A 25,949-nucleotide genomic window follows, 5' to 3' on the forward strand; every position below is an offset into this window, starting at 1 on the left:
TAGTGGCAACATGGATCTGGAATAATGGTAACTCTACCCCCAGTTTCCCAGAATTCCTCCCTATTCAGATACCTTCCTTCCTTCCTTCCTTCCTTCCTTCCTTCCTTCCTTCCTTCCTTCCTTCCTTCCTTCCTTCCTTCCTTCCTTCCTTCCCTCCCTCCCTCCCTCCCTCCCTCCCTCCCTCCCTCCCTCCCTCCCTCCCTCCCTCCCTCCCTCCCTCCTTCCTTCCTTCCTTCCTTCCTTCCTTCCTTCCTTCCTTCCTTCCTTCCTTCCTTCCTTCCTTCCTTCCTTCCTTCCTTCCTTCCTTCCTTCCTTCCTTCCTTCCTTCCTTCTGTTCCTCCCTCCCTTCTCTCTTGGTTCTAAAGGTGAAGATCAGTGAGGGCTACACAATGGGAGTTAAGTGACTTGCCCAGGGTAACATACCTAAGAAGTATTTTAGGCCAAATTTGAATCCAGGACTGCTCATCTCTAGACCTGGCTTTGTATCCACTAAACTATCCCCCTTCTTACACCATCTAGCTATACTTGTTGTTTATACTTTCCCTGGGGCTGGAAGGAAATAATTAATATTTTGGTTTAAAAGGCCACCTGCTGGGGTATAGGCCCTCTAGAGGAAAAAAAAAGTAAACAAAAGATAGTGAGTTGTGTCAACTAAGAGCTGCTAACAATCCTGCTTAATTAAATTAATAAGAATTTGAAAGGAAGAGATGCAGAATTTTGGCTCATTGACAGAAGAACACTCCACAGCCTAGTTATTTTTAATGCATTTGCATTGGCAGAACATAGGCTCTGTGACCAATGCCATCCATCGAATTTCAGGATTTCCACCCCCTTCTTCCTCCCACTCCTCCCTTCCTTTATGGAGCATCTCAGCCAAGGAAGCAGCTGGTTTGCCATTTCTTATGCATGGAGCTACAAGACTTGGAAAGGACTGTCAGGATTTAAATAAAGAACTGCGACCACCTCAGCTTCATCCTTTATCCACTGGAACAGCTTCCCATTCATTTCTGAATCCGATTGGAAGCTCTACAGCTGCTGAAAGCCTTCCCACCTTTCTCCAAGGGATTTCAGCAACTTCACTGCCCGGCGCCTTCCCTCTACTCTCGTAGTTTACTCAATATTAACTCCCCGTTTCCACTACTCATCATTTCCCTTCCCCATGTTAGAACAAAACCTGGTTTCAATTTTCTCAGGCTAATTCTCATCTCTGGAATGCCCTCACCTCCTTTTTCACCTCTTTGAATTCCTAGTCATCCTTTAAGGTCCAGATCAATTGGAAGCACCTCTGGCAAGCCTTCCCAGAATCCTTGGATCTTTTTGTCTTATATTCCTGCAGACAAAAATGTGCTGGCTAGGGGCAGCTGGGTGGCTCAGGGAATGGAGGGCTAAGCCTAGAGATGGGTTCCAATCTGGCCTCAGACACTTCCTAGCTGCATGACCCTGGGCAAGTCACTTAACCCCCATTGACTAGCCTGTACCTCTTTTCTGCCTTGGAACCAAAAAACAGTATTGATTCTAAGAGGGAAGGTAAAGGTTTTAGGGTGAAGAAATGAATGTACTGACTAAGAGCAGCTTAGGTGGATCAGTGGATTGAGAGCCGGGCCTGGAAATGGGACATCCTGGTTCAGACTCTTCTTAGCAAGTCACTTAACTCCACTGCCTAGCCCTTACCTCTCTTCGGCCTTGGAACCAATACACAACATTGATTCTAAGACAGGAGTTAGGAGGAAAAAAAAGAATGTCCTGGCTAGGGGAAGCTAGGTGGATCAGTGGAATGGATACTAAATAGCAGTTTCCTGGCAGAAGAGGGATAAGGGCTAGGCAATAGGGGTTGTGACTTGCCCAGGGTCACCCAGTCAGACATCTCCCATCTTTAGACACAGCTCTTGATCCAGTGAGAGTCACCCAGATGTCCCCAACGTGATTTTTAATCAATGGAATTCACAAAACAAAACAAAGCGCCAGAAGGCCAAAACTCCCATTGCTGGAATCCTTCCCCTGTTTGAAAAACATCTGCTCCCTTACCTATGAGGTTCATCTTGGCACTATAACTTCCAAAGTACCTCTCGTCTGTGTTGGGCGTGTGGCACTCATACTCCCCTGCATCCCGGGCCTGCAATTCTGTGATATGCAGTAAGGCTGAATTGCCTTGGATCCTCTCCACGTAGATCTTCCCAGTGCGGACTCTCTGGGTATAGATGGCGTAAGGGAAGGAAGGGTCAATGGTGCTGACGATTTGCACCTCCCGTTCGGGAGCAGACGGCAGGTAAATGGACCACTGGAAATTCTGCTCAGAGGGTCCCTGAAAGCCACTGACATTACACCAGATGGTGATATGGGAGCCCTCCGTGCGATAAAGCGGTCCCTCTTGGACAGTGACTTGTCTCTGTGCTGACACCACACCTAGACACGGAAAAAGAGAGAGAGAGATATCAGGCTTTTAACTCAGACCGAAAGACAAAACGGGCTGCATTGTTCAAAGAGTTTATTGTTCATATGACAGTAGTAATAATTGCAATATAAATGTCTTAGCAGCCACTGTGATTTATAAATATTAATTAAAACTCATTCTGGTAAGGTAGCATCCCTATTTTACATATATGGTAATTTCACATACAAGACCAGGTCTTTATTGCCTTTAACTGTCTAACCCTTAGGAATAATCACTTTAATTGTTTATAAACAGAAGTAGAAACATGTCAGTAGGAACTGAAGTACAGAAATACTCCCCCAAAATGAAAAGAAATCAGGTTGATTGCACAAATCCACAGACAAAATTATTTCCTGGATCTCCTACTTTAAAGTGAAGACTAAAATATGATAAATATGATAAATATAAACATGATTATTGCTTTTATTTTGTTAAATCGGTCAACGAGCATGCACTAAGTATTTATTACGTGTGCCAGGCATGGGGCTGAGGGCTGTGTATACACAGAAGGGCAAAAATCACAGTCCCCGTCCCCAAGGAGAGCACATTCCAATGGGAGAGACGACATACAAATAACTATGTCCATTCAAGATATATCTATATGCTGTACGAGTGCAAATGGGAGAGAATCTTAGAGAGCAGGTGCTGGAGAGTAGGGAGAGACACAAAGGATTCTGGTAGAAGGCAGGATTCAAGGTGAGTCTTCAGTGGCCAGAGAAGCCAGGAGATGGAGGCAGGGAGGAACTCAGAGGCTATAAACTCAATATAAATAATTAAAATCCCAGCTGGGATACTTGAATATATAACAAAAGGAGGTGGTAAACTAGATAATGGAAAAGAGGAAAGCTAGCAGCAGGTAGAGAACTGTCAGAGGAAGGAAGTCAGGGAAGAATTCATGGTGGAGATAACATTTAAGTAGTTTCTTGAAAGATAGGTGGGATTTGAATACTTGGAAATGTAGTACAAGAGAGGATGACATTTTAAGCACTGGAAATAGGATGAATAAAGGCACATTAGAAAAAGAAAACATGAGGGGCAGCTAGGTAGCACAGTGGATAGAGAGCAGGGCCGGGAGTTGAGAGGACCTGGGTTCAAATATGACCTCAGACACATCCTCACTGTGTGACCCCAGGTAAGTCACTTAACTCCAATTGCCTTGCTCTTGCTTGCTCTTCTGTCTTAAGAATGATATTAAGACAGATGGTAAAAAGAAAAGAAAAAAAAAAAGGGAAGGGGAAGGGGAAGGGGAAGGGGAAGGGGACCAGATTTGAACTCCTAAAGATGAATCTTCCTGCCTCCAGGTTGACTCTATCCACCGAGACACCTTAGCTGCCCCACCAGGACTCTGGGCTAGTCACTTAATCTCACAATACCTTAGACAGCAATGTAGGACTAAACTGCAGAGAAGGTGTCAGTAGCAGGTAGGAGAGTGAGTGTCTTCATTCAGTTCTTTCCCCATACCAATGAAATCATAGGTCCAACCAGGTCAGGAAACATGGGTTCAAATCTTGCCTCATGCTATTACTACCTCTTTAACCTTGGGCAAGACCAATAGCATCCATGGCCACCATTTTCTCATGAGTAAAATTAGGAGGTTGGACAAGAGAGCTCCTGAGAGTTCTTCTAGAAACCAACAATTCTATGTCCTATCTTTTGGAACCATTTGTTCCCTTTGAGTTTTTTCCCCCTCCTTTTCTGTAAATCCTTATCTACCTTCTTAGAATCAATACTGTGTATGGGTTCCAAGGCAGAAGAGTTGTAAGGAGTAGGCAATAGGGGTTAAGTGACTTACCCAGGGTCACCCAGCTAGGAAGTGCCTGAGGTACATTTGAACCCAGGACATCCTGTCTCTAGGTCTGACTCTCATTCCACTGAGTCACCCAGCTATCCTCTTCCTTCAAGTTTGAATTCAAGTGCCCATCTTTTCCAAAAGGACTTTCCTGATCCCCCCAGTTCAATCAATCAACAAGCATTTATTCTTTACTATGTGTCAAGCACTATACTAGGTGCTGGAGATAGAAAGAAAGGCAACCCCTCCCCTCCCTCAATTCTGTCCTCAAAGTGCAAACAAAAATATACACACAAGGTACACATTATAAATGGGAGGCAGACAATCTCAGAGTGAGGTCACCTGCAGGGTGAGGGGAAATAACATACCTGGAAAGGTCTCTGGCAGAAGGGCAGCTAGAATGCCAGGCCTGGAAGAAGTAGGACCTGGGGTGAAATCTGGTCTCAGACACTTCCTAGTTGTGAGACCCTGGGCAAGTCACTTACCCTCATTTCCCTAGCCCTTGCCCTTCTGTCCTAGAGTTGTCACTGGGAAAAAAGTAAAGGTTTTAAAAAAAAGGTAGAATATTTCAGTAAATCTAGAAGGAAAACCAGGAAGGAGAGACCATTCTTGGGCACTGCCAACCTTTGTTGTATAATGGATCAGTTCTTCCTCCCCCCCTCCATAGCTTCATATTTATTTGTCCATATCCTATCTTTACGAATCAGCAAACATGCTGAAGCCCTTTCCATGGCCAGAGTACTTAACAGGTAAGTAGGAAGGAAACGGTCAGTTTGGGGAATTTGTATCTCCAGGGTCTAGTACGGTGCCAGCCACATAATAGGGTAAATGCTGGTAGATTGACAAATGCTTGAGTCCAGCCATCTTGGTGAGTAGTAGAGAAAGCAAGCAGTGGAGACTGCAAAGACTGAGGGGCTGAATCCTGGCTACGGTGGGCAGGGGACTGGGGCAAGGCTGGGAGACATTCAGGCAAGCTTTGGGGAATGCTCTTAAAGCAGAGGACCAAAGGGTCAAGCCTAGACCAACAGAAAGGCAAAGGAAAACCAGGAGGGCGACTGATGAGCCGAGGCAACAGGGATGGGTTACTATGGCTCCAGGAGCCACAAGAAGGACAAGTTAGTTCTTAGAAACCTCCCAAACAGTCTAAATATTAACCTGACCCTCCCACAATCAGCCAAGAGGATCTTAATGGGGCTTCGTTCTGTTCTCAAATCTAGCCTTCCCTCCCTTGTCTGATGCCACCCAGGGAGGCATTGTTTGGTTTCTCCTCCTTCTGCTGGCCCACAAAGGGCACTGGGCCAGAGCTCCGGTGAATGGCTGCCCACCATAAGCCACTGCATTCAAACGTAAATCTTGAGGGCTGGAATACAGCCACCCGCCACAAACTCCAATGAACTGACAACCAAGGAAAAATTGATACACCCAACTGAGCAAACCCTTAACAGCTACTGTCAGGCTGCCATCTAAATCACAACAGGCAAACCAGTATCCATGAGGCAAAGCTTCGTCTAATCCAGTCCAGGCACCTCCACTACATCCCTTCCAGGATTTGGGGTGCAAAATACCAGTGTCATGGATATGGAACTGGAAGGGGCCCAAGAGGCCATGGGTTCAACCCTTTCATCAAAGGCCAAAGAAGTTAAATGACTTGTCAGAGGTCATGCAGATGACCTACAGTGGCAGAACCATTCACGGTGAATCCAGGGCTCTTTCCACACTACCTCCCTGTGACTATCACAGTCTTCTCTTAAAAGTATGGGTTTTCTCATTAAAAAAAAAATTATCCTGCCTTCAGATGATTTTTCCAACCTACTTAGAGGCTCTCTAGATTACAAAAGCAGCTCATTTAACCGCACGTTGGAATGTTTTAGAAGCACAGGCTTATGCTTGACCTACAACAATAATCCTATGGGTTAGGCAGTTCAAGGATTCTATATACATTGTAAGTAAACATCAAACAGCCTAAATGTGGACACTGCAAAATGGGTGTCCCAGAGACATCTCAAACTCTACAGCCCCAAAGAGAACTCACTGTCTTTCTCCCCGAGCCTACCCTGGTACCTAGTTCCTTATTTATAGCCAAGGCACAACCAATTCCTCCAGTTTCCCAATCTTGCTATCATACTCAATTCCCCACTCTCCCTCTCCCATCACATCCAATCAATCACCAAATCTTGCTGTTTCTATCTCCATTCTATCTCAGATATCTGATCCTTTTTCTTTACTGACAAAGCTTTCTCTTTAGTTCAGGCCCTTCTAGCCATTCACCTAAACTATCGCAACAGCTTCCTAATTGGCATCCCTGACTCAAGCCTCTCTCTTCTCTAATCCATCATCCATGCGGAGTGATTTCCTTTAAGTCAGAATGGACTATGTCATTCCCAGTATCTCTGTATTACTTCTAGGAACAAATATAAAACTCCTTATTGGGCTTGTAAAGAATTTCATAATTTGGTCCCAATATAGATTTCTATTCTCATACATTATTTCCCTTCCCACACTCTGTAAGAGTTCATACAAATTGCTCACAGGATTCTGTCTCTCTCTCTCTCTCTCTCTCTCTCTCTCTCTCTCTCTCTCTCTCTCTCTCTCTCTCTCTCTCTCCCTCCCTCCCCCTTTCTCCCCTTTCTTTTCCTTCCTTTCCTCTATTTTTTCCCTCTCTTCCATCCTCCCTTCCTTTTAAGCCCCTTACCTTCTGTTTTAGAATTGATACTAAGGGGGATAACTGGGTGGCTCAGTGGATGGAGAGCCAGGCTCAGAGATTGTAGGGCCTGGGTTCAAACCTGATCATAGACACTTCCTAGCTGTGTGACTCTGAGCAAGTCACTCACCCCCACCATTGCCTAGCCCTTACCACTCTTCTGCCTTAGAACCAATACACAGTATTGACTCCAAGATGGAAGGTAAGGGTTTAAAAAAAAAAAAGAATTGATACTAAGTATTTGTTCCAAGGCAGGAGAATAGTTAAAGCTAGGCAGCTGAGTTAAGTGACTTGCCCAGGATCACACAGCTAAGAATGTCTGAGGTCATATATGAACACAGGTCTTCCCATTTCTAGGCCTGGCTCTCTATCCACTGAACCACACAGCTACCCCTCTCCATCTTCTTTCTCTGTCTTTATACTAACTTTCTTCATGGTTGAAATGTACTTCCTTTTAACCTCTGCCTCAAATAATCTTTCACTTCCTTCAAGACAACCTACATGCATCCTTTCTTGATCTGCCCAAGAGCTAGCACAAGTCCTGAAGGCAAATGGCAGATATAGCAGAGGACTTGGTATTAGGAAGACCGAAGTACAAATCATCTTCAGATACTTATTAGCTCTGTGACCCTGGAAAAGCCAAATTTAATGTCTGACTCAGTTTCCTCATCAATAAAATGAGGTTTCTATAATAACACCTCCCCCTCAGTGAGGATTAAATCTCACAATATTTGTAAAATCCTTAGCACAGTGCCTGACATATAGTAGATACTTATTTCCTTGGTTCCTTCCCTCCTTCCTTCTTCCATAATGTAGATAGTTCCTCCAATGGAGAACAGAGATTATTTCGGGTTTTTGTATTTGTATCCCTAGTACCTGGAACACAGCAGTAACTTAATAAATGCCGGCTTGATTGAATATGGCTAGCAGAATTCATTCTGGTCTAGTAAATAGGTAACTGAGTCTCCATAACTTCCATAGATGCTACTCTTTTCTTTTTTAAAAAACTGTAGCTTTTGTTTTTGCATTGCTTAAGTTTCTTCTTCTAGCCCTAATCCCTCCCAGAGAGTCATCCCATCCAACAAAGAAAATTTTTAAAAGAAAAAACAATCAGTAAAACTAATCAGTCCATTGAGGAAAAATCTGAAAATATATACAATGTTTTATACTTGTTGACCTCCCACCTCTAAAAAGGAGTGAACAGAAATGCATTCTCACATCTCTTCTATGGAACCATGCTTGTTCTTTGAAATTTTGCAGTATTAATTTTCAATTATTTGGGAATTTGTTATTTCATTTTCATTGTTTATTTTTGGTTTCTTGGATTTGCTTACTTCATTCTGTATTAGTTCATATTTTCTGATGTTTCTCTGCTGTTTCTTATAGTAATATACAAGAATTAGATGCTCTTCCATTATATTCACATACAGCAATTTGTTTAGTCATTCAACAGTCAGTGAAATATACTTTGTTTCTTGCTATCACAAAAGATGCTACTATTTTGGTGTATATGAGGATTTTCTTTTTATTAATGACCTCAGGGTAAAAGTCTAATAATGTAATCTCAGGGTCAAAAAGTATGGACATTTTAGTCATTTTATTCCCATAATTCCAAACTGCTTTCCAAAATGGTTGTACTAATTTACAGATCCACCAACCATGTATCAGTATGCCTATCTTCTCACAACTCCAATGAAAGTTTCACCCCTGATGCCAAGATTCCAAAATCTTCTCATGCATCAATCCCTACAGAAGTCAAGCAAGATAGGTTGTGCAAAATGAGTAAATCTCTAAGGGACAAAACAAACAAACAAACAAACCTACAAAGAGCTAGAGAAAGGGCAAGGTCTGTGTAAGAGAGTGAGTTTTGTCCTTTGAAACTTTGAACAGTTGGCTTATTCCCTGGTCATAACCTCCCCTCACTACATTAAAACAAACAAACAAAAAAAAAAACCCTCTTTCATTCTGTCTTAGAATTAATACTAAGGATTGGTTCCAAGGCAGAAGAGTGGTAAAGGCTAGGCCACAGGGGTTAAGTAATTTGCCCAAGGTCACACAGCTATAAAGAATCTGAGACCATATTTGAATCCAGGACCATCTGTCTCTAGACGCTCTCTATCCACTCAGCCACCTACCTGCCTCCTTCCTCTCCCTTCTAAATAAACACTAGTGGCTCCCTATTACCTCTAGAATCAAATATAAAATACCGAGTTTTTTATTTTTATTTATTTATTTTTAATAACCCTTACCTTCTGTCTTGGAATCAATATGTGTATTGGTTCCAAGGCATAAGAGTGGTAAGGGCTAGGCAATAGGAGTCAAGTGACTTGCCCAGGGTCACACAGCTGGGAAGTGTCTGAGGTCAGATTTGAACCCAGGACCTCCCATCTCTAGGCCTGGCTCTCAATCCACTGAGCTACCCAGCTTCCCCCTGAGTTTTTTAAACCCTTCACAACCTAGCCACTTCATACCTTTCCAGTCTTTTCACAATTCACTCTCTCCACAAATTCTACAATCCGGCAACAACAGGAGATGTCTTGGTGTTCATTTCCTTCTTGCTTCCCTATCTTTCTACCATCTGTCTCCCAGGCCTGGAATGCTCTAGGTTTCCTGGCTTCCTTCAAGACTCAACTGTGATCAACTGTGAATGGCTCAGCTATATCAGCAATGCAAAGATCCGAGACAACTCCCAAAGACTTAGGATGAAAAATGCTAAACTAAGGGCGCCTGAATGCTTCAGAGAAATCGAAGCACACCATTTCCCACTTTATTTTCTTCATGAGGTTTTTGTTGTATGTGTGATATGTGTCTTCTTTCACAACATGATGAATATGGAAATATGCAGTGCTTAATAGCACTTGTATAACCTCTATCAAATTGCTTACAGTCTCAGGAAGGGGGAAGGAGGGGAGGGAAGCTGGATCATAAAATGTCAGAAAACAAATTGGGAAAAATTATAATAAAATATTACCAGAGGGGGAAAAAAAAGAGACTCAGCTCAAATCTGAGCGTCTATAAGAGGCCTTTCCTGGTCCTCTCTACCACCACCCTGCTTCTGAAATGTGTACACTGAAAATATCTTGTCTGTACAGTTGTTTGCATGTTCCTTCCCCATTATAATGTGATCTCCTTGAGAGAAGAGACCTTTTTTTAACCCTTTTTTTTGGAGGGTGGGGTAATTCTCAAGGTTTAATATGGTGTACCTGGCATGCTTAAGCACTTATGGGCAGCTAAGTGGCACACAGTAGACAAGTTCCATGCCTGGAGTCAGAAAGATTCATCTCCCTGAGTTCAAATCCAACCTCAAACACTTACTCATTGCGTGATCCTTAGCAAGTCAAGTCACTATTTGCCTCAGTCTCCTCATCTGTAAAATGAGCCTGAGAAAGAAAGGGCAACCCCCTCCATTATCTTTGCCAAGAAAATCCTAAACCTGGCACATTTAAGCACTTATGGGTAGCTAAGTGGCACACAGTAGACAAGTTCCATGCCTGGAGTCAGAAAGATTCATCTCCCTGAGTTCAAATCCAACCTCAAACACTTATTCATTGCGTGATCCTTAGCAAGTCAAGTCACTATTTGCCTCAGTCTCCTCATCTGTAAAATGAGCCTGAGAAAGAAAGGGCAAACCCCTCCATTATCATTGCCAAGAAAATCCTAAACCTGGCACATTTAAGCACTTATGGGTAGCTAAGTGGCACACAGTAGACAAGTTCCATGCCTGGAGTCAGAAAGATTCATCTCCCTGAGTTCAAATCCAACCTCAAACACTTACTCATTGTGTGATCCTTAGCAAGTCAAGTCACTATTTGCCTCAGTCTCCTCATCTGTAAAATGAACCCGAGAAAGAAAGGGCAACCCCCTCCATTATCTTTGCCAAGAAAATCCTAAAATGGGGTCAGGAAGGCTCGGACACGACATGAAGACAAAAGCACTTAACAAATTGCTTGGAGACGCCAATGGTCCTTTCCGCTTTCCCTACAGTCGCGGGAGCGGTAGGCAAGGTGTTCAGTCAAAGAGCATTTCTTGCTGTAAGCCTGAGAAGGTTCTACTTCAGCTGCTCCAGACTTGGGATCAGCAGGGGACAGGCTTTGGAATCCCATCAGATACCAACTGCAGTACCTGACGCAGTAATGAGTTTAATAACCCCAGCTACTATTTATACACACTATATATTACCTCCCAGAGATCCTGTCTATGGAGTCCACAGGGTACTTCTGAAACATTACACATGACAAGAACACCTGATAATTGGTGGACAGCACAGGCCCCATCTCTGGAAGGCAAACGGCGATAAACAGACTGATTAGGAAGCTGGGGCGCTCGGGTCAAATTATCTGCCCGTGCCCCAAGGCAAGTTGTGCATCGTGTTGGCAGAGCCAAACGATATACTGTACTTCGCATCTCACAGCCGGAATCTTCCTGGTTCCTAACCTTTCCTGTTGTAATTTGGGAGAGGGGGGAAATCCAGGGAGCTTCTACTATATATTAATCACTTATACCACCCTCTCCTCCACCTTATTTAATTCTTCTGATGCTGCTGAAAAGCAGAAGGTCCTCATTTTGTCTTTTGACTTTTATACAGCAGATCTCCCCAATTCTGACAAAGTCAACCTCTCACCTCCCTGTTCCCTCCAGCAAACTCGCAACCCTGGATTGCTTTCTGCCATTCATGAATCAAGTCCTTGAACATTCTAGCTATACTTACTACACCTTTATTCCCTCTTCGAGTTCTCTCTTTGATCTCCTGTAATCTTGTCTCGAACTGTGCCATTCCATTGTAACTTCTCTCCCCTCCGGTCCCCGCGGATCTCTTCTTAGCTAGCTTCAATGCTCTCTCCTCAGTTCTCACACCCTACCAAATTCCTCTGATGTTTCTGCCACTGCCTACTGCCTTTTCCCTTTTGGCATTCTCCCTAGCCTCCACTTCAGGTACATACCAATCTTCGTTTTCATCTCTTTCTGAGAGTGGTAGTTGAAAAGCGCTGGGTCTGGAGTTAAAAGGTCATGGGTTCAAATCCCAGCTTGATCATTTACTGTCTACTACCCGGGTGACACTGGACAGAGACAAAGCATTTTGCCTCTTGAGCCTCAGTTTCCTCATCTGTAAAATAAAGTTTGGACTACATGATCCCTTCCAATTCTAGAATCCTCTCTTTCCTGTTCTTTTTCTTCCTCCCTCCATTCAATAATTCTAATTATATCTTATCCCCTCAAATCTCAAGTGAAAAAGCCTTGAATTAAGGACTAAAAGTTGATTGGGGAACATCAGCTGAGGCAGAGTGCACGGATCCCAAATGTTTTCTTTTTTTTTAAGTATGCTAGCCGATTATCAAAAGCAGCTTTGGCTTCCTTCTTAACCTGCCCTGTCCCCTCCTTCCACGGTCTTAAATCCCCACCCCAGCCTTCAGCTTTCATCTCCCTTCGCCTTCCTCGTTATGAGGGGAAGCAGCATGGAGAAGGAACATAATACTAATCTAGACTGGGGCTTAAGAAAACTTCAGTTTAAATCTGACTCTTGACACAACAGCTGGGTTGCCATGGGCAAGTAACCTATTTCTGCCTCAGTTTTCACAGCTCTAAAAGGGGGATAATAATAAATCAGCTAAACAACAATTGTTTACAAATTTGTAGCACATAAACATAATGGAATATTACATTAATGTACTATAAGAGATGATGTTAATGAAGAATGAATTCAGAGAAGCATGGGAAGATCTGTATGTATAGATGCATCCTGAAGTCAGGAGAACCAGGAAAACAATATACGCCATGACCACAACAATATAAATGGAGAGGAAACAAACCAACCCAGAAACTGAGTGCAATGCAAATCTAAAGAACAATTCTGTCCTCTAAGAAGTGACAAAAGGTGTCCTCCTCACTCTGGGCATGGAACAGTGTACACACAAACATACATGTGTATAAACACATACACATGTACACACACATACATACACTGTCTGCCCCTGACTGGTATGCCGTTTAGCTTGGCTGAGCCATTTCTCCCTCCCTTTTCTTCTTTCTTCTAAAGGGATGGCTCATTGGGTAGAAAAGAGAAGTGGGCTATACTGATAAATGAAATTAAGATAAAAAAGATACAAATAAAAATATTAAAGCAGCCCATCCATCCATGTGGAACTTTTCTCACAAGGGGGTTATGAGATTCAAATGAGATAACATAAATAAAGCATTTTGTAAAAGTATATAAAGTATCAGTTATTATTAACTCAATACCACCATTAATGGACATATTAATTAATACTGGCTAAATTGAATCTCTTCCCCTATTGTCATGAAGTAGGAAATATGCTTTATTATAATTATTATTTATGAATATATAGGAAGAGAAGTATATATGATTATGTGTGTACATATGTATACATACATATATTATATGAATTGACATTTTTCCTATGACATTTACTGGCTTGCTGATGCTAGGAACATCACTTAACCTCTATTTGCCCCACTTTCCTCATCTGTAAAATAGAGATAATAATAGCACCTACTTGTCAGGGTTGTTGTGAGGATCAGATGAGCTAATCATTGTAAAGCACTGAGCACATAATAGGTGCTATATTAGTGTTAACTAATATTGTTATGATTAAGTTATTTCAACCTTTCTTCTGCCTCAGTTTCCTCATTTATAAAATGGAGACAATAATAACACCTACTTGCCAGCATTGTTGTGGTGATCAAATGAGTTAATCATTGTAAAGCATTAGCACAGTACTTGGCACATAGTAGGTGCTAAATTAATGTTAGCTAATATTATTATTATTAAACCACTTTAACCTTTCTATTGCCTCAGTTTCCTTATCTATAAAACAAGGATAATAAGAGCATCTATTTGGCAGCATTGTCATGAGGATAAAATGAGCTAATCATTGTAAAGCATTAGCATAGTACCGAGCACATAGTAGGTGCTATATTAGTGTTAGCTAATAGTATTATGATTAAATTATTTTAACCTTTCTTCTGCCTTAGTTTCCTCATTCATGAAATGGGGACAATAATAAAACCTACTTGCCAATGTTGTTGTGATGATCAAATGAGCTAATAATTGTAAAGCATTAGCATAGTACCGAGCACATAGTAGGTGCTATATTAATGTTAGCTCATATCATTATTAAACTGCTTTAACCTTTCTATTGCCTCAGTTTCCTCATCTATAAAATGAGGATAATAAGAGCGCCTACTTGGCAGGGTTGTCTGAGGATCAAATGACCTAATCATTGTAAAGCATTAGCATAGTACCAAGCACATAGTAGGTGCTATATTAGTGTTAGCTAATAGCATTGTGATTAAATTACTTTAACCTTTCTTCTGCCTTAGTTTCCTCATTTATAAAATGGAGACAATAACACCTATGCCAGTGTTGTTGTGATGATCAAATGAGCTAACAATCATAAAGCATTAGCATAGTTTCAAACACATAGTAGGTGCTATATTAATGTTAGCTAATATTATTATTAACCCGCTTTAACCTTTCTATTGCCTCAGTTTCCTCATCTATAAAATGAGGATAATAAGAGCAACTATTTGGCAGGGTTGTCGGGAGGATCAAATGAGCTAATCATTTAAAGCATTAGCATAGTACTGTGCACATGGTAATATTATGATTAAATTACTTTAACCTTTCTTCTGCCTCAGTTTCCTCATCTTTAAGATGTAGAGAAAAACGGTATGTACTTCATGGGGTAGGGGTGAGGCTCAAATAAGTTAACATATGCAGAGCACTTTGCAACCCTTAAAATGCTAGGCAGATGCAAGCTCTCCTAATTACATACACTTAAAGGTTTGCAAAGCAGCCTCAAGATTTGCAACGCTTTAGATAACAAAAGCCTGGTGGCTTGAGGCTGTCATTTTAGATTTAGGTCTGTACAGTTCCCAGCAATGTCACATACATCCCAGTGATGAATGACACATATCTGCTGTCTTGCAGAGGCCCTCGCTAGTTCTAAGGATGCCGGGGCTCTCTGCTTTCGGCTGAAGGGGGGCCAGAAAGACATCGCTGAAATTGGCTAAAGAGAACAAGATGACTGGAAGGTGGGATCGCTATTTCTAGTCAATCAAAAAGCTTCCTTGAAAAGTTTCCAGGACACAGCTGGCCTTAAGGCACATCAGAACTGCCTCTTCAGCCAGTGCTTAATGACATGGTAACAGAGTGATTAAAGGGAAACCACTTTACCTGCTGCCTTCTTTCAGGCCAGAGTAAAGAGTAAAGGACAAGAAGGGCAGCTAGGCGGCTGACGGGACAGACAGCCAGGAGGTCCTGGGTTCAAGCCTGGCCCCAGACACCTTCTAGCTGTATGACCCTGGGCAAGTCACACAACTCTTCTGCTTTGGATATAGAATATAGATTGGATATAGAATACCCAATATAGAAGGCAAGGGGTAGGGGAGAGAAAAAGAGTAGGAGACAAGGAGACACAGAATGACTTTCCTTTTTAAAAACGAGGAGCCCAGTGCCTACCTCATGTAATCATTGCTCAGAGATATTCTGAAGACCAAATGCATATTATCAACATAATCATTCCAAAATTATGAGCAAATATATAAACAATATGAATTCTTCTCAGCCAAAAAGGTAATTATAATTTAGGCTGCATTGGCAGAAGTCCAGCTTTTCTAACAACAATTGTTACTATAACTATCACTATTAGCATTACTACCACATCTGTTAAAACAACTACTACTACCACTACTACTATCACTATCACATCTACCACCACCACTACTACTACTATTACCACTGCTACTACCACTACAACTACTACCATTACCACTACTATTACTACTACCACTACTGTCACTATCACTACCATCACTACTACTACTATTACCACTACTACAACCATCACTGCTACTATACCACTACCACTACCACCACCACTACTACTATTACTACTATCACTACCATCACTACTACTACTACTACCACTACTACAACAACCACTGCTACTACCACTACCACTACCACCACTACTACTACTACTACAACTACTACTACTACTACCACTACTACTACTACTACTACTACTACTACTACTACTACTACTACTACTACTACCACTACTACTACTACTAGCACCACTATGTAAGGGCTAGGCATTTGGGATTAAGTGACTTGTCCAGGATCACACAGCTAGGAAGTTTCTGAGATCACATTTTGAACCCAGGACCTCCTATCTCTGAGCCTGACTATTTACTGAGTCACCCAGCTGCCCCCTTTAAAACTTTATTTCACTTCTAAATTTTTAGAGAACTATGATACCAAGTATATAAAAGGTATATACAAGATGACAAAGTTTATACAAGGTAACTGAAAAGAAAGCAATAAAGACCTCCCTTAGCAGATGGTGTTTGAGGTGAATCTTTAAGGAACGCGGGGATTTCATGGGGCAGAAGGGAACAAGGAATGTATTCCAGACATGAGGAATAGCTCGTTGAGAAAGAAGCATGGCACTTCCTAGCTGTAACCCTGGGTAAGTCACTTAACTCTCACTGACTAGACTTTAGAGTTCTTCTGCCTTAGAATCAATAGTTTGTATCCATTCTAAGAAAGAGGATTATGAATGCTGGCATGCCATAGAGAGCATGGAGAGGGGTAACATAAAAAAAAAAGATTCAAAGGCAGGAAGGGGCAAAGATGCCTTTAGATAGGATCTAGGGGGGTAAGAAACAGTCTCTGATGTTTCCTGAGCAATTGAGTGTCAGGCTCAGGTCTATGCTTTAGGAAGATGACTTAGACGACTGTGTGGACGATGGAGGAGAGAAATGAGGCAGGGGGATCAATCAGATCAATAAGTGGGGGAGGTAAGGCTCTAGGGAGCCTTGCCCGGTGCTATATTGGAGGTATCAAGCATGATCTGAACACTGTAGACAAGCAGGCTCCCCTAGTATCCATCTCTTCTCACCCCTATGTCCTCGCCATGTTTCTTAGATGTCTCCAGTTAATCCCACATGCTCTTCTCTCAAACACATTAAATGAAAGAAAGGCTTTTAGAATTGACAAGCTTGTCTAATTTTTCCCCGATCCCTACTTAATTCCAGTAACAGACCTCCAAAAGAAACAATATTGAATTTGTACTAAGTCTTGGAAGTTGCTTTTCAAAAGTAATAATAATAAAAATAAAATTTCATTAATCAATACTCATCAATTTTCCTTAGCATTTGGCTCTATTTCCTGATACTGCAATAAATGTGCCGGGCACTGTGGTAAGTGCTAGGAATACCAAGAAAGGCTAAAAAAAAAACAAAACTCAATCTCTGCCTTCAAGGAACTCACAATTTGTTAGGAGAGACAACATATGAATAACAACTTTGTACAAGCAAGAAATATACAGGATAACTGGGAGATAATCTCAAGGGGAAATCATTAGTATTAAGAAGGACTGGGAAAGGGACATCTAGGTAGCACAATGGATGGAACACAAGACCTGGAATCAAGATGATCTGGGCTCAAAATATGGCTTCAGGCACCTCCTAGTTGTATGACCATGAGCAAGTCACTTAACCTTGTTTGACTAGTCCTTCTGTATTTTTTTTCCCTCTCTCTAAAATCTTTACTTCCTGTCTTAGAATCTATAGTAAGTATCATCTCAGTCCCAAGACAGAAGAGCAGTAAGGGCTAGGCAGTTGGGGTTAAGTGGCTTTCCCAGATAGCTAGGAAGTATCTGAGATTTGAACTCAGAATCTCCCATTTCCCAGCCTGGCTCTCTATCTGCTGAACCATCCAGCTGCCCTGTTCTTTTCTATTAAAGTTGTTACTAAGGCAAAAAAGTAAAGGTTTAAAAGAAATTGGGAAAGGCTTTTTGAAGAAAATATTTAAACTGGGACTTGGAGGAAACTAGAAAGTAGAAATGAAGAGGGAGAGTATTTGAGGTATGGGAGAGAGTCACTGAAAATGTCCAGGGGCAGCTGAGTGGCTCACTGGATAGGGAGACAGGCCTGGAGTCTAAAGGTCTTGGGTTCAAGTCTGACCCCAGACACTTCCTAGTCATGTAACTCTAGCTAAGCCACTTAGCCCCCCCCTCCCCCTTTCCAAGCACTTACTGTTCTTTTGCCTTGGAAATGATACTTAAGTATTGATTCTAGAGGGAGAAAGGAAGGGAGAAAGGAAGGGAGGAGAGAAGGGAGGGAGGGAGGGAGGGAGGGAGAGAGGGAGGGAGGGAGGGAGGGAGGGAGGGAGGGAGGGACGAAGGGAGGAAGGAAGGAAGGAAGGAAGGAAGGAAGGAAGGAAGGAAGGAAGGAAGGAAGGAAGGAAGGAAGGAAGGAAGGAAGGAAGGAAGGAAGGAAGGAAGGAAGGAAGGAAGGAAGGAAGGAAGGAAGGAAGGAAGGAAGGAAGGAAGGAAGGAAGGAAGGAAGGAAGGAAGGAAGGAAGGAAAGGGCCCAGATTCAGGACATGGAGTAGTCTTGTGTCCTCGAGGAATAGCAGCAAGGCCAGAATCACTAGATCAAAGATTATGTGGAGAAGAGTAAGGTTTAAGAAGACAGAAAGGTGGGAAGGGGCCAGGGCTTTTAAAGACAAAAAGATGATTTTATATTTGATCCTGGAGGTTAAAGGAAGCCACAGGAGCTTACTGAAGAAGGAGGTAACCTGGCTAGACCCATACTTTAGAAAGATCAATTTGACAGCAGAGTGAAAGACAGACTGGAACGGGGAGAGACTTAAAGCAGAAAGAGCAACTAAAAGGCTATTGCAATAAATAAAACATTGAAGGGTGAAAGGATGAAGACCCACATCAAGGCAGTAGCTGTGTCAGAGGAGAAAAAGGGGAAAGTGAGAGGTCAAGGATGACATCTGAGTTTCAATCCTGGACGCCTGAGAGAATGATGGCATCCTTGACAGTAATAGAGAAGTCAGGAAGAAGGGAAGGGGTGGGGATGGGGATGGGGGAGATAATGAGTTCTATTTCGGACATGTTGAGTTGAAGATGTCCATAGGACATGAGTTAGAGATGTCCCAAAGGCAGTTGGAGATATAAAACTGGATATTAGCAGAGAACTTAGGGCAACAAAAATGCCCCTTAATGCAGGGCTCTAGTTTTCTGAGATTTAATATAAAATGGGCCAAAGGCAGGCTTATTAACAAGGAACTCAGTTCCTTATCTGGCCTGGTGAAAATCATTTTTCTTCATGATGCAATTAAAAATTCATGGCACTGTTAAAAATAAAAAGATATTTCTACTGCCCTGCATATCACCACCCCCATTTTATAGGGAAAAAACTGAGGCTGAAGAGGCTGAGTGGCTTTTGCACGCAGCTGATAAACAGAAGAGCCAGTATTCCAATTCAGGCCTTTAGATTCTCCTATAAACACAGTATTTTCCTTACTCTGAAGCACTCTGAGACTTCTCTACAGTGATGTAATGGAAGACATTGGACACCCATATTGAGCCATCACTTTTGAGAGAAGATTATATCAATGTATACTTTGGAAAGGCATTTAATTCCTACATATTTGAAAGGAAATGGCATCTAACCCTGTTCAACATCTCAATCAACAATGTAAACAAAAGCTCCCAAGTGGACTTCCTCCGCCACAAAGGTTAAGACAGGGGACCTAACTCACTGAGCTCGTCTATAAAGGCAGAGAGGGAAGAGGGCACTGCTGTTGCCTGGGAAGCAGCCAATTCATTCCCAATCTAAGCACTTTTAATCAATAAAGAGCTGGGGAACATAATGAAAAGTTTGTTCGAGAAGGTACATGTAGAAAATGTAGAAAAGAATACCAGGAGGCATGGAGGAGTTACGATATCATGGAATCATAGCTTTAAAGCCAGAAAGGACCTTGGAAAGCATGTAGTCTACCCCACTCCATTTAGAGATAACAAAAGAAACAAAAATAGTGAAGTCATGAAATTTGCTCACAGGTCATACAAACAGAAAGTGGTAAAGCTAGGATTTGAACTCAGATCCTCTGACTCCAAATCCAGTACATGTTGTATTTATTACATACCCAGTATAATATGCACATATACGTACACATACATGCACGTATGTGGTACAATGGACAGAGCACTGGGCAGATCACTTAATCTCCAACTGCCTTGGCTTTCTCTACTGTAAAATGGGAAAAATTATAGCTCCTATATCATTATAAGTAATCTCCTACCCCCCAGGGGTTGTTATCCAGATCAAATTTGTAAAATACTTACACAGTAGGTGTCTAAGAAATGCTTGCTGTCCCTTCTCACTAAAAAATATGACCTTAAATAAATCACTTTCTTTCTCTAGGCTTTGGTTTCCTCACCTGTAGAATAAGGGCATTTAATAATGTTAGCTATTCTTGACTTAGAAACTTTACTGTCATTATACCATTAGTTTCTTTTGTAATCTTATGAGTTTTAGGTTACACCTTTAAAACTATTATTTTGAAAAGGGGTCCACAAGGACAAAAAAAAAACAAGATGAACCACCCCTGGACTAGATAATCTTAAATCCTCCAGGCTAATAATGAACTTCAAGACATTTATTTTGTCTAACCAAATATGATCTCATCTGATCCTTATAATCGCCTTTGGGAGGGAGGTTCTATTATTCCCATTTTATAGTTGGAAAAACTGATTGACTTGCCCAGTACTGTGTCTACTGCACCATCCAGCACATGTGTGTATCTACATGTATGTAGGTATGCATACATGTATAAATATATAAATACACACATGTATATTTCTGTTTATATCCATCTAGTCTCAGAGAAGTCTATAATATGGCATTCCCTCGCTACTATAAATGACAAATACTTGCTGTTTACTGAATGAGAGATGCATCTTCTGACCTAATGGAGTAGGCTATTAAGCCAACCTCCATTTTTAATCAAATTCAGAAAATGCTGGCTTCTGACTCCTCCCAACTCCATCTGTTGTGCGGTCACCCTGAGGAGGGCGTCTGGAGGAGGTCTTGGACCAGCGTCCTAGTTTATCCCAGAGTGATCTCCTCTCTAGGACCTAATCGGTGCCTTAGAAAGCACTTCCAGGGGGAAACTGGACCAATGAAAGAAACTGAACACACAGAGAACCATATAAGGACGGCCATATGAGCAGGAGAGGAGATTCCTGAATACCCTGGAAAGCAGCATCGTGGAAGGTGGATTCAAATAGATTAATTTCTCATCCTGCCATCCAAGTTTCTCTGGGCCATGTATCTCGGCTCTCCCTAACCTTAAAAAGGATCTCCTCTCAAGGAAAAAAAAAACCCAAGTCATCACTCAAAGTTGACCTAGCCCCCAACAGGATTAACTGCCCGTACCAGTCTTACTGACAGAGCAGAGCCCCAGCACACAAATAAATCCCTTCTAGGGGCAAAGGGATGACGGAGTGAAAGAAAACTCCTTCACAGAACCCCACCCAGCCCCGAATCAGAGGGGCCGAAGGAGTGGAACTCCTGAGAAAACAGCCGGGGAAAGTACTTTGACCAAGTTTAAAGCCCTCCACAAGGCACGGGGAGATGATTAGACTCCATGAGTCACTTTTTTTTGAGGCAGTGATTATGAGGGATCGTAGCCCGTGAGTGGATAATTTCTGCAATCCAGACATCACTGCCGGGCTCATAGCAAGGAAATGAATGTTGTGGTCAGGTAGGGAGGGGGAAATGGCCATCAATGCCAATCAATACAGAACGGTGCCGAATTGAAATTGGGGGTTTCTCCCGAGTGTATTTGGGAATTGCAGACAAAGGCACAGTTGCAGTCTGGTCCCTTTAATGCCATATTCAATAGATGCAGGCCTGGGGCAAGGTGCCAGTGTAGCTTCACTCCAGTAAAATGTGACTGTTTTGATTTAAAGCCCTCTTGTTCAAAAGATAGATTTTCCTGGTATCTATCCAAGGCAGGCACTTACCACCTTCTAATGAAAGGAATTAGGGAATCAGAGTAGGTCCCCAGTTGATGGAAATATAGTGCAGTTTACATGTGGGTGGGGGGAAGTGCTCATCGAGGCTGAAATCTCAGCTTAGCTTTATGATTTGGGCCAAGACACTGGACCAGGGAATTCTGGTTTCCTTCGGGACTTGAGATCAAGTCCCATCTTCTATAGTCTTCCTAGTCTTCGCCCCTCACTCCCTTCTGAGATGACGTTGCATTTATACTGTCTATATCGAGTATACTCAGAGTGGTCCCCCATGCTGCCTTTCCATAAGACCACCCTGGAGAGAGGAAGCATGGGAACAACTCTGAACACACGCTTTTTTTTTGAGGCAGGGACTATTGTTATCTCTCGTTACATTTCCAGGGCTTAGAAAAGTGCCTAGCTCATGACAGAAAATTATAAATGCTTATTGACAGACTGGGTCTTTGTCTCCTGATCTGTACAATGAAGAACAGGTAATGTGATATACTGGAAAAGAACACTGGCCCTAGAGTGAGATCACCCATGTTCAAATCCTGACTTGTCAACTTCCAGGTAAGTCAATTAACCTCACTGGACCTCAGTTTCTTCATCTATAAAATGAAGGGGTTGGATTAAATGTTGTTTTGTCATAGTCTCCTAATTCTAGTGCCAAGGGAACACTACGTGGACCAAAGAATAGGATATGTAGGGGCCAGGAAAAAGTACACAGTCAGGGTAATAAGGCCAGACAACATGAACTAGACTTAAATGGACAAAAACTAGGACTCCATGAGCAGAAATGCCTAGAGGAAGATGTGGTTTGATGGTTAAGAGCACTGCGCTTGGAGTCAGAAAGACTTGAGTTCAAATCCAGCCAGAGATACTTTCTACCTGTGTGATCTTGGGCAAGTCACTTAATCTCTCTATGCCTATGAGGCAGCTAGGTGGCTCAGGAGATAGAGTGCAAAGTCAGGAAGATCCATGTTCAAATCTGACATCAGATACTCCCAAGCTGTGTGACTCTGAGCAACTTATTTAACCTCTGATTGGCTGACAAAAGAATCCATTGGAGAAGAAAATGGCAAATCACTCCAGTATCCTTGCCAAGAAAATCCCATGAATAGCTACAGTCCTTGCAGTCACAAAGAGTCAGACACAGATGAACAACAATATAACAAAAGCTATCAATTTGATGCACCAAGTTCTCAGATTCTCAGCCTCCCTTTAAAAATGATGGTGATAAATTGGCCAAGACATAGCAAGAGTTAATCTAGGCAGGGTCTATCTCTATCTGGTCAGAAAGCAAAACAGGAAATTGAGAGGTAGGAGGGAGTCAACCTTGGTGAGTGACTTTTCCTCCTCTAAATCACTTTATACAGTAACGAGTAGAAACCAAATGCTGTTCACTCTGCTCTAGTTACAGCTTTGCTTAGGGGCTGTAAGGGGAAGGGAGGACATGGCTGCTGTCTTCAAGTATTCAAATGGGCTGGCATATGTAAGAGGGATTTGATTTTCAGTGTTTGGTCCCCAAAGGACAGAACTAGGAATACTGGGTCCATGAGGAGGGATGGGGGTGGGGAGAAAGAAAGAAAGAAAGAAAGAAAGAAAGAAAGAAAGAAAGAAAGAAAGAAAGAAAGAAAGAAAGAAAGAAAGAAAGAAAGAAAGAAAGAAAGAAAGAAAGAAAGAAAGAAAGAAAGAAAGAAAGAAAGAAAGAAAGAAAGAAAGAAAGAAAGAAAGAAAGAAAGAAAGAAAGAAGGAAGGAAGGAAGGAAGGAAGGAAGGAAGGAAGGAAGGAAGGAAGGAAGGAAGGAAGGAAGGAAGGAAGGAAGGAAGGAAGGAAGGAAGGAAGGAAGGAAGGAAGGAAGGAAGGAAGGAAGGAAGGAAGGAAGGAAGGAAGGAAGGAAGGAAGGAAGGAAGGAAGGAGAGGGAAGGAGGGAGAGGGAAGGAGGGAGGGAGAGAAGGAGGGAGGTTTAGTTGGTGTGAGGAAAAACTCCTAAAAATTAAAAGTTAGCCAGGAGGGGCAACAAGGTAGCACAGTGGACAGAATGCCAAGCCTGGAGTTGAGAGGATCTGAGTTCAAATCTGGCATGATACTTCCTACTTGTTTGACCCTGGACAAGTCATTTAACTCTGTTTGCCTCAGTTTCCTCATCTGTAAAATGAGCAGGAGTAGGAACTGGTAGACTACTCTTAGTATCTTTGCCAAGAAAATCTCAAATGGGGTCAAAAAGCGTCAGACAGAATGAAAAATGACAAAACAACAACCACCATCTATTTCACAAGGTTGTTATGAGGAAGAATATATGTAGTATTAGACATCTGGTCTTTTATTTAGAGATCAACTATTATCATCTTCATAGGGCCACAGTATCAGAAGGACTTCACAGTTGAGGAGACAAACTGAGGCTTGGTGAGGCTGACCCCATGGACAAACAAGTACTAAGAGACAAAGTCATGATTTTAACTTCAGTTGTATGTCCCCAAAGCCAATGCTCCATCCACTACATTGTACTATCTCTGATGACTCTTAGATCCCTTCTAGTTCTAATCTCTCCTGTGACATCAAGATGCCTAAGAAATAATCATCTCCATTTTACAGTTAATGAAAATTGGGTCCAGAGAGTGACTGGTTTGAGGTGCAGTTAGATGGTTATGGCTAGTCAGACACCTTGTGACTCACAAAACCCTTCATATTCTGGAATGAAGTCAGTATAGCCCATGTAGGGTGATATAGTCCTTTGTTTGGGAACTGACTACAATAGTAAAGGCATAAGACATCACTATGGACCCAGGACCCTGCAGGCAAAACTCCCCTTTTGTCATGTATCAGATAAACTAGGTAACACTCTCTCTCTCTCTCTCTCTCTCTCTCTCTCTCTCTCTCTCTCTCTCTCTCTCTCTGGCTGTCTGTCATAATCATCCCCATTCTCAAGCAGCTTAAAGTCAGTTGATAAACACCTATTAAGTGTCTACTCTGTGCCAGGTATTGTGCTAAGTTCTAGGGATACAAAGAGAGTAAAAAACAAAAACAAAAACAGTCCTTGCACTCAAGGGGCTCTTGATCTAACTGAGGAGACAACAAACAAACAAGCAAATATTTAACGGGATATCAGTTGAGACTTAAAGGAAGCCAGGGATGATTATACACGAAAATGAGTAGGAAAAGCATCCTTGCATAAGGGACAGCAAGGAAAAAATGCCCAGCGCCAAAAGATGGAGTCTCTTGCTCCTGGAACAGCAAGGAGATGAGTGTCAGTGGATCAAAAAGTTTGATGCAGGGAAAGTAGTGTATGAAGACAGTAAAAGGAGGGAACTAGGTTACAGAGGCCTTTGAACACCAAACAGAATTTTCTATTTGATCCTAGAGGTGATAGGGGGCTACTGAAATTTATTGAATGGGCGGAGTGACACTGTCAGGTCTACACTTTAGGAAAATTATTTTAGAGGCTGCATAGAAGATGGGTTGAAGTGAGGAGAGACTTGAGGCAGGCAGACCCATCAGTAGACTATTATAGTAATCCTGGCATGAGGTGATGAGGGCCAGTACTGGAGTAGTGGCAGAAAAAGGAGAGAAAGGGCCTTATTTGAAAGATGTCACAATGGTTTAATTGACAGACTATGGCAACAGTTTGGAAGTGGGGGGTAAGAGATAGTGAGCAGTTCAAGATGACATCCAGATTATGAACCTGAAGGACTGGAAGGATGATGTTGCTCTTTACATAAAAGGGAAGGCAGGAGGGAGAGAGGATTTGGGGTAAAGGATAATGAGTTCTGTTTACGATGTCTACTAGACATCCATTTTGAAATGTCTGAAAGGCAACTGGAGATTTGAGATTAGAGGTCAGTAAAGAGGATAGGGCAGGATGGATAAATTTGAGAATCATCAGCATAGAGAGGGTCATTAACTCCAAAGGGAATTGATAAGATTATTATGTGAAGCAATACAGAGGAAGTACAGAACCCTGAGGGTTACCAAAGGTCTGAAGGCATGATCTGAATGAGGATCCAACAAAAAGATGGGTTTGATAGGTAGAAGAAGGAAGAAAGAACAGTTTCTCAAAAACCTAGAAAGAAGAGTTTCAAGGAGAAAGTATATTTATGGGTGGGCGATTGCATGAAGGTTACAGAGTTGGTACTGAGGGGCAGAATGAAAAGAACAGAATGCAAATTTCTTCTTCCAGAGTTCAGTGGT

The 25,949-nt window shown here is 42.1% G+C and overlaps 1 protein-coding gene across 5 annotated transcripts in view; it reads right to left on the reverse strand.

Moving 5' to 3' along the window:
• The window catches only part of IGSF3 (immunoglobulin superfamily member 3), a 158,712-nt gene that overhangs the window by 63,774 nt on the left and 68,989 nt on the right, over positions 1–25,949 (reverse strand). For all 5 annotated transcript variants that reach the window (XM_056819258.1, XM_056819256.1, XM_056819254.1 and 2 more), the window contains exon 3: positions 2,026–2,403. In XM_056819258.1, coding sequence (XP_056675236.1) covers positions 2,026–2,403 — 378 coding nt within the window. The remainder of the gene's footprint in view (positions 1–2,025; positions 2,404–25,949) is intronic.

Source organism: Monodelphis domestica, chromosome 2 (genome assembly GCF_027887165.1).
Source record: "Monodelphis domestica isolate mMonDom1 chromosome 2, mMonDom1.pri, whole genome shotgun sequence".
NCBI classification, from domain to species: Eukaryota; Metazoa; Chordata; class Mammalia; order Didelphimorphia; family Didelphidae; genus Monodelphis; species Monodelphis domestica.